Genomic DNA, 13,534 nt, shown 5'->3' on the forward strand with positions numbered 1-13,534 from the left:
ACTGACAGCTCACTGTCCCCTGGGTAATGGCTGGAAGCCGGGCCAGCCATCGCCATGGAGATTCGCCCTGCGGAGAAACTTCCCGGCGGGCCGAGCAGCCACACTGAGGATTCCCCACAAGAGGTTGCCAGATCTACACTGATCTCATGTCATCTGAAGGAAACCAGAGTCCATCAGAGATAAGATGCCTTGGCTCAAAAAACCTCATTCGGCAGAACTCAGTTGATCTGGTTCCTTCTTCATAGCCTTCTAGAGTTGGAGCCATTCCAGCCCCTCAGTACAGATGCCGATGAGGCCGTATGGTCCGATCGCTTTCGATAACCGGGGCCAACAAACGAGACGCAGTAATGAAAGCTGATCATAAACACCATGAATCTCGCAGCACCATGAACTCCCAAGGCAATCACTGTGGCAGTTTTATTTCCGTCACATCGTTGTAAACTCTGAACAGGTCTCACAGAAGAACACACCGTCGTCCGCGACCGTCTGACCTGGGCCCCCTCTCCACCTGTTCACCTCTTTGTGACAGTAGGGACAATAATACCCCGAGTTCTCCCCCCCCCCCCCTCCCACTTTGAACAAGGATCGTGGGGCCTCTTTACAGTATCTACACAAGCAAACAGAATCCCCCATCACAGAGCCTGGGCAGCATCACTGTGACGACACTTTGTGACCTGGTCACTGCTGTAGCACTGTGCAACGGTAGGGGTTGGGGCCGGGAGACTCCCAAAGAACTCCCAAAGAACTGGGGGCGGGGTGGGGGAGGGGAGGCGAGGCGGGGAGGGGGCATATCCTACTGTCTACAAGATGGAGTCTCCCCTCACGGTCCCTGTGGTCCTTAAACATGAAGAGGAGGCCAGGTTCTGCGGCGTCCATCTTGTGAATGTATGACGGTTGTTCCTCACGCTTCGTGCTTTCTGTCTGTCTGTCTGTCTGTGGACGAGACGCTCGACGACACCGCTTCAACGTCACGGCTCCGGGCCTCTCCAGGGGGCATTTTTAATCTCTTTTTTTCACAGAAATTTCATATGAGTTATATATTTTTCGCAGATTTTTAAACGACAGGGAGCGGAGTGGAGTGGACAGAGCATGTTTTAAAACAAACAAAAAAAAAAACGACCGGACAAAACTGAGCAATTCATTTTTCTGCTGCCTTTCTTTTTCGCTTTTGCAATACGATACACCAACGCTGTTTTCCCATTGTCATTTTTTACAATGGCAATAAAATATTGAATTGTATTCCTCTGGAATTATTGCTAGAAGTAACTGTAAACCTTTGTAAGGAATGATGATTTTTACACTGAAATGCAACATGAAGGTGATCACATTTGAAGAAGTATATGTACCGTGTGAATAAATGATTCAAGACTATTATATCTGCCGTTTGGTCAGTTGGAATATAGTATGTTACGTTCTTGTGTGAAATTCAATGAGGGGTTTTATTTTCATTTGAATGTATTCACAAAATGAAAGCAAAACAAATTCATCAAGGATGATTCTGAAGATGCAAGGATTAAATAGATAGTGGACTATGACTTGAAGTGCTTAACATTTAACCCATACAGTGAACAGCTGCCAAATAAGCAATGATATGCTAAAAAGATCATTTTAAAATGAGTACAGCCATAAGGATTACTGTGTCCACTGGACATCTTTAAAGACCCTCTATTTGTTCAGGAATAAAAAAAGCAGGCACAAGGTCGTTATTAAAGGTATACTGTAATATTTGCATATATAAACATGCAGCACAATGTTTTTTCATGAGAAATATACTGATTCATTATTCATGATTAATCTTTAAAATGCTTGTTTTTCTAATTAAACCTTTTCTTTAAGGGTTTTTTCTGATCGGTCAGGCTGAACGGGGGTGTGTAAGACCAAACTAAGTTTACTGTGGACGAGGAGGTAAAACACCCATCGGTCAACTCCGTCGCATTTAAAACATCACAGACATCAGCACTCATCCCTGAAGCCTTTTTGACTGGGTAGCGCAAATAATCCTCTTCTAAAACAAGGGGCACATCGGTGACGGTCAGAACCTTTGGTGCTTTGTAACGCTCACATCTGTAGGTCCCTCCTAATGCTGCGTCATCCCGGGTCAGTTGAGGACAGCGGCCCACAAACGGGCACATCCTCTGCTGTAGCGCTCCCTCTCCCCCAGCAGTTTCACAGCCGAACAAGCGCAGTGAAAGCAGCAGCATCAGGAACGGGAGTCTTTCCTCCGTGAAGACGCACGGGAAACTGAAAATAAACACCCAACCTCTCTGGGCGATGACTCACCCTGTGACCAAGTCCCGTCGCCAATCGCAGTGGGACAGGCGTGAGGCCAGACCGCGGGCACATCGCCGCACAGAAAGACTGACGCTTTAGAATGCACCGTAACATGAAAACGCTAAAACTCATGACCCACCGGGCCTAAACATGACAGGCCAAACTACTGTGAACGTGTACACTGCACTGCATATAAACCATACAAGTTTTAGGTACTTTCAGTGAAGTAATGGTACTTAATACCAACTCTTCTGGGCAGTTCATGACTGAAATAGAGATGCTTTATGGTTATTGCTTATCTAAAAACAAAGAGAACGCAAACAAAACAGACCATAAACAGGACATGAATAATAATAATAATAATATCCCAGTCTTGTGTCCATAAATATCCTGAATTTTTTCAGTCCACGGCATGTTCCACCCTCACGGTAATCTGGCCGAAAAAGAAAGTTGCTTGTCTCTTCTTGGTAGCAGCTGAGAAAGGGAGTCTGTCGCCCTCTTGTGGCTTGGAGGGGACCTGAAGGCAGTCCACTTTCCTGTCCTTGCCACCGCTTTGCCACACAAGGCAGGAGGAAGAGCAGGAGGAAGAGGCACTCCCGGGAAGGTAGAAGCTGTTCGTATTTGAGTCCGGGGAGGAGAGAGAGGTGCGGTTGCTAGTCCGTTCTCGGGGGGCGTTGTTGGAGCTTGACGGCGGGCGGTGACCGTTGGTGACGGAGCAGGGCTGGTGGGTTTCGCGCTCCCCCTCGCTGCCCCCGTCCCGCGCCCGGCCCACGGCGGACCCCAGCCGGCGGTGCAGGCTCTTGAGCGCCCCCTGGAAGCGCTGGCTGAGCAGGGCGTAGAGCAGCGGGTTGATGTCGGAGTTGAGCAGCAGCAGCCAGTAGGAGAAGGTGACGAGGGCGGACGGGACGGCGCTGGAGGGCCGGGACAGGGCGGTCTCCACGGCCTGCACCAGCATCACGCCCATGAACGGCGTCCAGCACAGGAAGAAGGCGCAGATGACCATCAGCAGGCGCACCGTGCCCCGATGCTGCTGGTGGTGGGGGGGGGGTTGAGGAGGCGCGCCGGCGTGGAGGTGCAGACGCCCGCCGGCCTCACCGGGGTCAGCCGTACCCGCCGCGCCGCACGGCCGGTCGGGGGGAACCGGACACGGGCGGCTCCGGTCCAGACGGGCTTCCGGAACAATCCGGCCGCTCAGGTAGTAGACCGGCCGGGACGAGGTGGGCCTATCCCAGCTGGGGTCGGCCTGGGGGGGGCCCGGCGGGCCGGCCCCGGCCGGGGGGCCCCTGCTGCGCTGCAGGCGGTCCTCCAGGTCGTGGATCCGCCGGGCGTGACCCCGGGCCACCTTCACGATGCGCGCGTAGCAGAAGAGCAGCACGGCGCCGGGCAGCAGGAAGGACAGGGTGAACACGAAGGCGGTGTAGCTGGGGCTGCTGGACCACCTGACCGTGCAGATGTACATGGGGCCCACGTACTCCACCCGGCTCCAGCCCAGCAGCGGGGGGCTGCAGGTGACGGCGGCCTGCAGCCAGATCCACAGCACCGTCACGCCCTTACGCCAGGCCGTGCAGCGGGAGCCGTAGCGCAGGCAGTCCATGATCGACTGGTGGCGGTCCAGGGCGATGGCGGCTAGCGTCAGCACCGACGCCGTGCAGTACACCGAGGAGGTGTAGCCCACGTACAGACACAGGTCCTGCACGGGCCACAAAAAGGAAAATGTGAGGTCTAATAGTATACAATAATAATAATAATAATAATAATAATATACATGAAAAAAAAAACAAAAAAAAAACCTTAAGTCACAAGTGTCAAACTCCAGTCCTGGTTTTCAGGTAGTTCTCAGAACCTGTGGTTCATTTAAGTCAGGGGTCTCCAATCTTATCCAGAAAGGGCCGGTGTGTGTGCAGGTTGTTGTTTTAGCACAAGACTAAGACAGCTGATTCTACTCATCTAGGTCTTGATTAAAGACCACGATTAGTTCATTAGTATAATCAGGTGTGTTACTGCTGGGTTAAAACAAAAACCTGCACCCACGCCGGCCCTTTTAGGATAAGATTGGAGACCCCTGATTTAAGTCATTGATTGGCTAAAGAATCGACACACCTTGTTCTCGAGGCCTTAATTGACAGCGGATTGAAAGGAAACCACAAAAACCAGCAGACACAGGCGGCCCCCTGGGAATTCAGGTTGACACCCCTGCCCTACATTATTACATTAACAAATTCAACAGAGGAAGGGATTCAGAACCATTCTGACTGCAGACACCAAATTATATCCACGCTGTGATGCTGTCTTTCACAAGGTTCCTTTATGAATCATAATTTGATAACAGAGCTCATCCCATTCTCCTGCTGACTGTGCAGTAAAATATTCACTGTGTTAAATCAAAGCTTACAATCTATTTGATCCCACTCAGGCGAATATGGGCTCAAATAGACTGGAAGAGTTGATTTAACACAGTGAATACTTTACTGTGCATCTTTACCAACTCAGCAGTCTGACAGCCAGTTTCCACTTCAAGGCATTTAAACAATAGAGACAAATTGAATTGCACATAACCGGAGGTTTCATAAATCATACACACACAAAAGGCAAATGGGGAATATTTATCATGAATATGTGCCAATATAGAATGACTCTATATTCAATATTAAATTATACTCATGTTTGATTAGGGATTATCATTAAGGACCATCATATCGGTGGACAACATAGATTATCAAAGCTGCCTACTTGGACAAATCTGTCTTCAGAGAATCTCCCTCTTATAGTCACTTTGAGGTTCCAAGAACAAAACTTAACTAAAACAAACAACAACAAAAACATTCATGCACCCTGTTGAGTATAATGGTTATGGAACTGGGCTTAATGACAGAAGATTTGATTCCCAGGTAGTGCATTACAGGTGTACCTTTCAGCTAAATATTCAGCTGTATGAATTTGTATTCTATAAAAACGTGGAATGGAATATTTAGCCTAATCCTGTAGTGAAGGCAGACCATTGTGGAGTAAGCAGCGAGGAATAACAAGCATTTCTCGTAATGTTCGAATTTCACGCATGATAATAATAATAATAATAATAATATGGATGGCGATACTGACAGTGCAGTTGACCCACGCGTCGTTGACGACCGACACGGCCAGGAAGGGCATGACCCCAATGCCCACGAGCAGATCGCTGATGGCCAGGTTGATGACCAGCACCGACGTCACAGAATGAAACGTCTTCGTTGCCGCAACAATAAGGATCACCAGGATGTTGCCTGGGGGTATAGGCATTAATTAAAATAATACATTTTTTAAGTTTTCAGAGTAAGGTCTTCATAATAGATGGCCACAACACATACTGGACTCAATACACAATAATAATAATAATAATAATAATAATAATAATAATAATAATAATAATACTACATTTAAACCCAACGATATGCATTTCAATCAATGCATCGACAAAGTATCTATTTGTAACGTTTACGTTATAAAACATTACGTCATGAAGCAAGTATTTAAAAAAGAAGATAAATATCACGTACGAATCATTTGATATTTCAGGCAAGATATAACCTACAAATCAGTAGAATCTGTAAATGTACGTAGATGTATGTGGAGATAATTATCAAATAATAAATTCACGAATTATCAGAATAAAAATGCCACAATAATATTGGCTAACCGTAAAAAGTGTTTGTATCAAAATGATAGTAAAAAATCGTTCGGTAAAAAATAACTTAGCTATATTAAAAAGTTATATAACTGTAATGATAAAAATACAACCAAATGCGGTTCATCTATGTATTATCAATGATATTCAACAGGTTATAGGAACTTAAACTTCTCACGTACAAACGGACACACCTGTCACTGCACCCAGACACATCAGCACGATTAAAACTTCCAAGAACAGCTTGTGTTGAGGCAAGACGAGTCTTGTCACCGTCGAGTTGGCTGAAGCCAGTCGCATTTCAGCAATGGACGGGTCACCGGAGTTCGACCATCGACTGGGCTGGTCCATAAAAGCAGAAAAATAACTTGGAATTCCACGCGGTCGTCACGGTGACACGCCAAGCGCAGAAGGCGCTGATCCAGAAAGCGGACGGCTAGACTTTCACCAGCCTTGCACCGGTCTTCTCCCTTGCTTCTTCAATTGGCTCGTCCTCGGCTATGCCACCTGTCTTGTCACTAGTCTACCGGCAAATCGGGGTGTGGCGTGGCGAACGCACCAAGCCGGTGGATTACCGCGTTCGCATGTCCCGGCCTTTTGGCTGAACGGAAAAATTAAAAACGAAAAAAAAAACTGAAATATAAAGAACAATAAATCCTGAGCAAATACGAGGAATACAATCATACATTTAACGTCTTTCATCCTCCGTTCCCACTGCAACACCGGGGCTGATAATGAACCGAGAAAAGTACACATTGCATATTCAAACAATGAGGAAACCCCATTTGTTTATTCAAGTGGTCTGCGGCAGGAATAATGTCCTCACCCACAGCAAATGTAGTTTATTTGGCCGCCTTACATTTTAAACAGTCTTTGCTTAAATATACCTGTTGCCAATTACACAGGTTGTTGAAAGTGTATGACCTGTTCGTTGTGTACATAGATCAGTCCCAAACGTCAATGGGGCTTCAATTCTAGTGTAGCATACAAATGCATGATTGTATGTATTCAAGATTTAGATAATGTTCGTAAAATAGAACTATATTTAAATCACTTGCGTGAGAAAACTCATATTAAAAAATAGTTAATGTCTATGATTTTTTTATTCAAATATATATTTTATGTATTGAGATGTTCACGGTTCATATTTAAACATTAACCGTTCGTCTTCCCCTCACCCGCCGTCGTGTACAGAAAAGAAATAAATACATTTGAGAAAAACCATCATTGTAAATGGGGAGTATTCTCATCCACTCGAAAGCAGTAATTACCCCAGTAATTTCCCTCCAGTCATTCCGTTCTCTCTCCTCCTCCATTTGTTCAAAGGGCCCAGAACATAAACTCTGTAATAACCTTCTCGCAGAATTTAACAGAATGCGGTAAATCGTTAGTGTTATCGGAAAACTTGCTCCTTGTGGTTTTCCAAGCCTTTTGTATTTGCATGCTCATATCTCTGGGAAACTCCTCACGACGGTATGCACACACACACAGACAATTGTAAACAGACACACCAAAAAAAAAAAATCAATATAACCATAATAGTACATTTTTTTACAAAATCTATTTATTCGTTTTAAATTCTCTTGACTAAGGCCTGGGGCTGTGTTTCACATTTGGAGTCGAAATGCTGCAAAAACAAGGTTTATCCTTTATTCTCCTAGGGAGAATCGTGATAGAATTGCAGGGATATTACACCACTGTTCGGCAGTCATTACCGTTTCTCTGTAATGAGGAGCAGAGAGTACTACGGTGGGGAGAAAGGGGGGGGGGGGGGGTAGTCTTTGCATCTTTGCAGCACCAAAAGGACCAAAAATGTAAACATCAGAAACAAGGCCCCACACTTCCAACTCCATCAATGCAGCAAAAAGTATGTCAGTGGAAGCAACGACACTGGTAAAAAAAACATCAGAGAGACGAGGCAGGGGAACAGCCTACGAAGGGTCAGATGTAACAGTAAACTGTGCAGGCACCAGAGTGTCAGGGGTCAGGAGTCAGAGGTCACTGCGAGCTGAGTTCCAGGGGTCAAGGGTCAGAAGTCAGAGGTCACTGTGGGCTGAGCTCCAGGGGTCAGGGGTCAGAGGTCACTGTGGGCTGAGTTCCAGGGGTCAGAGGTCACTGTGGGCTGAGTTCCAGGGTCAGAAGTCAGAGGTCACTGTGGGCTGAGCTCCAGGGGTCAGGAGTCAGAGGTCACTGTGGGCTGAGCTCCAGGGGTCAGGAGTCAGAGGTCACTGTGGGCTGAGCTCCAGGGGTCAGGAGTCAGAGGTCACTGTGGGCTGAGTTCCAGGGGTTAAGGGTCAGAAGTTAGAGGTCACTGTGGGCTGAGTTCCCGGGATCAGGTGCTGGCGCGTGTACTCCCACACCAGCAGGGCGGCGCTCACGTGCACATTGAGGGAGCGCGTGATGCCCTGCTGGGGGATCTCCACACACACGTCCAGGAGCTGCAGCAGGTTGGCCGGGATCCCCTCGCGCTCGTTCCTGTCCGAGCAGAGAAGGATATAGTGCATATACACATTAACACACACGTACACATAGACCTATGAGAGCGCACACACACAGGCACACACGCACACACACACACACACACACACGTACACATAAACCTATGAGAGCGCACACACACACACACACACACACACACACACACACACATACACACACACGTACACATAAACCTATGAGAGCGCGCACACAGGCACACACATAGACGCACAAAGACACGTTCCAAACGCACACACAGCTTGACTCCACAGAGCAGGAGAAATCACTTAGGAGCTGGCAAAGCTGTGCAGTGCAATTATGCTAAACTAGCCTCTTGCACCCAAACACACACACACACACACACACACACACTTCTACCTCTGTTTACTTGCTGCACAGATGAAGGACCTGTCTGAGCTTGCCACCAGTTTAATGAGCCCTCCTCCCTGTGGAGTGAGCTGTAATGTGTCTGTAATAGCCAGTCTACAGTGACATGTAGCCAGCAGAGTCACACTGACACTCACCAGAGCCACGGCCCAGTCACACTCTGCAGATAATGGGGGGGGGGGGGGGGGGGGGGGGGTGTAATTGTGAGGTGAGAAAGTGCAAGGTTTACTAAGCCTCCAACAGTCACATATCTGTATACAGCTCCCCAAACATCTGGTGTAAACAGTGTCTTGAATAGAGCTGTCTTTGACCACTTTTCTCTTCTTTGGGGTGTGTGTGTGTGTGAGAGAGAGTGTGAGTGTAAGTGTGCATACAGAACACAGCTCCAGGGTTATACTGCAACAAAGCTGGATTAACCCAACCAAACTCAACCCAAGAGCAGGCACTCTGGTATAGAGCACTGTGGTATAAGTTGACAGACACAGGCACAGTGGCCCACTCTGGTATAGAGCACAGTGGTATAAGCTGACAGACACAGCCACAGTGGCCCACTCTGGTATAGAGCTCTGTGGTATAAGCTGACAGACACAGGCACAGTGGCCCACTCTGGTATAGAGCACAGTGGTATAAGCTGACAGACACAGGCACAGTGGCCCACTCTGGTATAGAGCACAGTGGTATAAGCTGACAGACACAGGCACAGTGGCCCACTCTGGTATAGAGCACAGTGGTATAAGCTAACAGACACAGGCACAGTGGCCCACTCTGGTATAGAGCACAGTGGTTGGTATAAACTGACAGACACGAGCACAGTGGTTGGTATAAGCTGACAGACACAGGCATAGTGGCCCACTCTGGTATACAGCACAGTGGTATAAGCTAACAGACACAGGCACAGTGGCCCACTCTGGTATAGAGCACAGTGGTTGGTATAAACTGACAGACACAGGCACAGTGGCCCACTCTGGTATAGAGCACAGTGGTATAAGCTGACAGACACAGGCACCGCAGTAAGAGGCTGCAGGCCTGTAGACCCACCCCAGCAGCAGTAGGCTCTTCTCGGGGAAGCGGTAGTCCGGCAGGCTCTGGCTGTTGGCCGTCTGCTCCACTCCCACAATGCAGTAGCCCTCCCTCTTCTTCACCTGCAGGAAGTCCGACAGCTCACCTGGCTTCACCTGCCAGGGGGAGGACGGTCAAAACCACGGCTGCGTTCGAAAACTCAAACTTAGCATACTACTCATGCTACATCTCAATGCAAATCAGCTGGGAGTTTAGTACGAGTAGTAAGCTAGAATGCGGTTTTGAACACTTTTCCAGGCAATGCATGTCTATTTACCCCACAGATACTGTGAAACTGGGTTGCGGTTTAACAGTCTGTCGCTGGCATTACCTGTGATGAAACTGACTGAAACACCTGTGTGTGCTGGTGAGACCAGTCCCACTGGATTACTGAGAGCTTCCTCATCGCCTCACGTATATTCACAAAAAAATATTTTAGCTCTGAAGCCTGTACATCAACACCTGCATGATGAACAGAGATGATAAATCCAAGGACCCCCCACACCCCCATCATTGGGATCCTTACTACAGAAACAGAATGACAGGGCATGTTTACAACCTCCATCTCTAACTCACGCCCCTGTTGAGCACCATCTCTACCCTCACTCACTCACTCACCCTGTTCACCTGAACCGCTAGTCTAGCGCCTCCGAGTCTAACTCCACTCAACATTATAAACCCGGTCTCCCATACACAGTTCTCACTCTGCTGCCCCCTTGCGGTCTGGAGGTTAAATTGACAAGTACGAGGTCAAAGGTCAGACACAAAACTATTCAGTTCCGCCCACCTCCAGCAGGGGGAGCCAGAGTTCGGCCGACACGCTCAGCGCCTGGAAGTTCTTGTCTTTGAGGTGATGAAGGCCGTCCATCACAAGAGCGCTCGCCCCGAAGATCTCGCAGGTCCGACACAGCCCTGCTCGCACGAAGCAATCGAGAGACAGATCGCAGGTCAAATCGCTGCGTCTCGCAGGGACGATAATCAAGGCTTACTCGATTACCTTTTACATCACTTCAACACGCATTTTCTAAATGAGGTTCTCTCCAGCGTGGACCAATAAAAACACAATGAAAGCCGGCAGCGGGGTGTTTGGCGCGAGAGCGATTGATGTGCCGGCGGAAGCCATTAAACGCGACGCGCCGCTGTTGATTTAATCTCTGAATAAACTGAAACGGTCACGACGGGCGTTTGCACAGTGCGCCAATAGCTATAGCAGCAGCGCCTAGCAACGCTGGCTCCAGCAGGCTGGCACTTACCTGTGAAAGAGAACACAGCTAAAACAAAGTGCCCACTGAACCCGGTCTTACACAGGTGAGGTGCATATTAGCACTGCTAGGGGGTTGGTATGTGTGTGCTTGCATGCGTGTGTGGTGCGCCCCTTGTATTTTACACCCTCATAATCTAGGACTGAGGAATTTGTAGTGGTCTCAGTACTGTAGTTCCTCAAGTTGCAGTTGTCTTGGTATAGTAGTTACAGACTTGGCCTGTTTACCTTGTGTACTGGTCTTACATTCATGGCCTTACAACCAATCATATATAAATTGTACCTCATCTGATGCGTTTGTTGTATGATTTGCAGTGATTTGTACGTCACTTTGCATAAAAGCGTCGGCTAAATAAAATGCGATGTAATGTAATGTCATGTGTGTCCAACACAATACATGAGTGTTTCATTCATTCATTCATTATCTGAACCCGCTTATCCTGAACAGGGTCGCAGGGGGGCTGGAGCCCATCCCAGAAATACATTGGGCAAAAGGCAGGAGTACACCCTGGACAGGTCGCCAGTCCATCGCAGCATGAGTGTTTAATGTCTACACATATTAGTTAGAATACGTGTCTTCATGAAAGAAACTGCCCCCGAACCAACCGAAATACTGTCCACGAACATTGATCGGAATACAGTCACATCATACAGCATATAGCCAGCCATGTCCTGGCAGGCTTGGACCAACAGTCAAATACAAATAAAGTGGATTTGATGTGAATAACTGTGTGCGCGTCTTACCTCCCAGGTTGGTGGGCTTGTCGATGAGGGATGCCACCACCAGGAGGGCGCTGTGGAGCTTGCCCAGGCGTGCGGCCCTCTGCTGGGGCACCGGCTGCAGCTCGGGGTCCTGGTCCTGTACCCCCAGCCTCCAGGGGGTCATCTTCTTCTGCACCTCCGCCCAGCGCTCCTCCTTCTCCCCCTCTGCTGACACAGCGGAGCCCTCAATCAGCTCCGTCAACCAACCGCACCCCCTAACCCTGTTCAGCTCCATCATAACCTGGGCACTGGGCGGCCTGTAGCGTAGTGGTTAAGGTAAATGACTGGGATACCCAAGGTCGGTGGTTCTAATCCCAGTCTAGCCACAATAAGATCCGCACAGCTGTTGGGCCCTTGAGCAAGGCCCTTAACCCTGCATTGCTCCAGGGGAGGATTGTCTCCTGCTTAGTCTAATCAACTGTATGTCGCTCTGGATAAGAGCGTCTGCCAAATGCCAATAATGTAATGTAATGTAATGTAATAACCTCTCTAAACCAGGGGGTCCCATAATTCTTCATCTCAGGCACCCGGAATGGTTAATATTGGTTAATAACCCCTTTATCGAAAATCCACAACAGACTGGGCAGACTGGCAGTGTAGATGATTGCTGTCCATATGCTTGTGTCCACATTAGTGTGTGCCATAGTGTGTCACACACATAAACAACAGAGAGCTCGGTCTGAACAGTAGGAGCGTGCTTTGACTTTCACTCACCCTTAAATACTTTACCACCCAACACATTGGTTCTAGATAGCCAGTCATTCTCAAGTTAACTCGAGGGACAAAGGCCAGCTCAGTCTACCTCCACTCCAGACTCCCATACAAAGGTCTTAGTCTGCTGCCCCCTTGTGGCCCGGAGGTTAACCTGCACCTTTGTCCTGCTGGACCCAATCCCCAGGCTGCAGCTGGCTCAGGTCCTGGTTGGGATTCCGCAACGGGAGCACGGAACTCTGGGAAAAATCCACCAGCCGCTCAAACTTCCAGGGAGGAATCCATTCGTCGTCCGCGAGCTCGGACAAGCTGGGAAAAGTGTGGAATATGGTCTGGAAAACAACAGGAGATGAGAATGTAAAAACATTAGTTATGAGAAATTATCCCTCTGTTCCAAACAACTAATAACTGACAGTGGAACGTGAATAACATAATTTCACAAAGAAAAACTAATTGTGGTAATATTAGCATTAGTTTATTATATTCATTAAATAATATGATTAGTTCCATTACCAGTGGTGCAGATATCATCATTATCTTTGCGGTTTTGCAGTATGACAGGTCGGGTTTGGCATTTGAATAAAGCGGATTTAAATCAGACACAGGCAGTATATTCTGACAGACACACCTCCATGCTGTAGTCCCTCAGTGGGTGAAAGGCTCCAAAGAAGAAATGCTCCTGAATCCTGGTCCAGTTCTTCATCGCGTTCCTGCACAGACACAGTCAATGATGGGATCACTTATAATAATATAAAATAATTTGTTATACAGCTGACACTTTTATCCAAAGTGACTTACAGTTTAACTTAAAGTTAAAGAGACTTATAGACTAAGCAGGGGACAATCCTCCCTGGAGCAGTGTGGGGTAAAACGGCTCTGCTCAGTGGCACAACAGCTGTGTGGATCTTATCACGGTTACACTGGGGCTTGAACCACAAACCATC

The 13,534-nt window shown here is 47.9% G+C and overlaps 2 protein-coding genes across 4 annotated transcripts in view; both read right to left on the reverse strand.

Annotated features, from left to right (window-relative positions):
- Positions 1–1,987: 1,987 nt before the first annotated feature.
- Positions 1,988–6,542, reverse strand: LOC133117998 (alpha-2Db adrenergic receptor). Its single transcript, XM_061227588.1, has 3 exons — positions 6,127–6,542; positions 5,371–5,531; positions 1,988–3,961 (listed from the first exon to the last, which is right to left on the reverse strand). Exons 1-3 carry the CDS (start codon positions 6,281–6,283, stop codon positions 2,672–2,674), a joined length of 1,608 nt encoding a protein of 535 aa, XP_061083572.1. The 5' UTR covers positions 6,284–6,542; the 3' UTR covers positions 1,988–2,671.
- Positions 6,543–7,016: 474 nt separating this feature from the next.
- Positions 7,017–13,534, reverse strand: part of tarbp1 (TAR (HIV-1) RNA binding protein 1) — a 25,296-nt gene continuing 18,778 nt past the window's right edge. Inside the window, exons 24-30 of one of the 3 annotated variants that reach the window (XR_009706343.1) lie at positions 13,219–13,300; positions 12,751–12,922; positions 11,862–12,044; positions 10,644–10,768; positions 9,836–9,972; positions 8,157–8,407; positions 7,017–8,080 (exon numbers count right to left, since the gene is read on the reverse strand). Coding sequence is in view for 1 of the 3 variants with exons in the window: in XM_061227465.1 (XP_061083449.1) it covers positions 8,227–8,407; positions 9,836–9,972; positions 10,644–10,768; positions 11,862–12,044; positions 12,751–12,922; positions 13,219–13,300 (880 nt within the window). In the remaining 2 variants the exon portion in view is untranslated. Of the gene's footprint in view, positions 8,408–9,835; positions 9,973–10,643; positions 10,769–11,861; positions 12,045–12,750; positions 12,923–13,218; positions 13,301–13,534 lie in introns of all 3 variants that reach the window. The other 2 variants (XM_061227465.1, XR_009706344.1) reach the window with 2 other exon arrangements.

This window comes from Conger conger, chromosome 18 (assembly GCF_963514075.1).
Source record: "Conger conger chromosome 18, fConCon1.1, whole genome shotgun sequence".
In the NCBI taxonomy this organism is placed as follows: Eukaryota; Metazoa; Chordata; class Actinopteri; order Anguilliformes; family Congridae; genus Conger; species Conger conger.

Bases quoted from the DNA above. Each gene is read 5' to 3' on its own strand.
- LOC133117998 (XM_061227588.1), bottom strand. From the start codon at position 6,283: ATGGACCAGCCCAGTCGATGGTCGAACTCCGGTGACCCGTCCATTGCT. The intron at 5,532-6,126 runs GTGTGTCCGTTT...CTATACCCCCAG, and splicing joins GTGTCTGGGTGCAGTGACAG to GCAACATCCTGGTGATCCTT. The intron at 3,962-5,370 runs GTCAGTATCGCC...TGGCCCGTGCAG, and splicing joins ACGCGTGGGTCAACTGCACT to GACCTGTGTCTGTACGTGGG.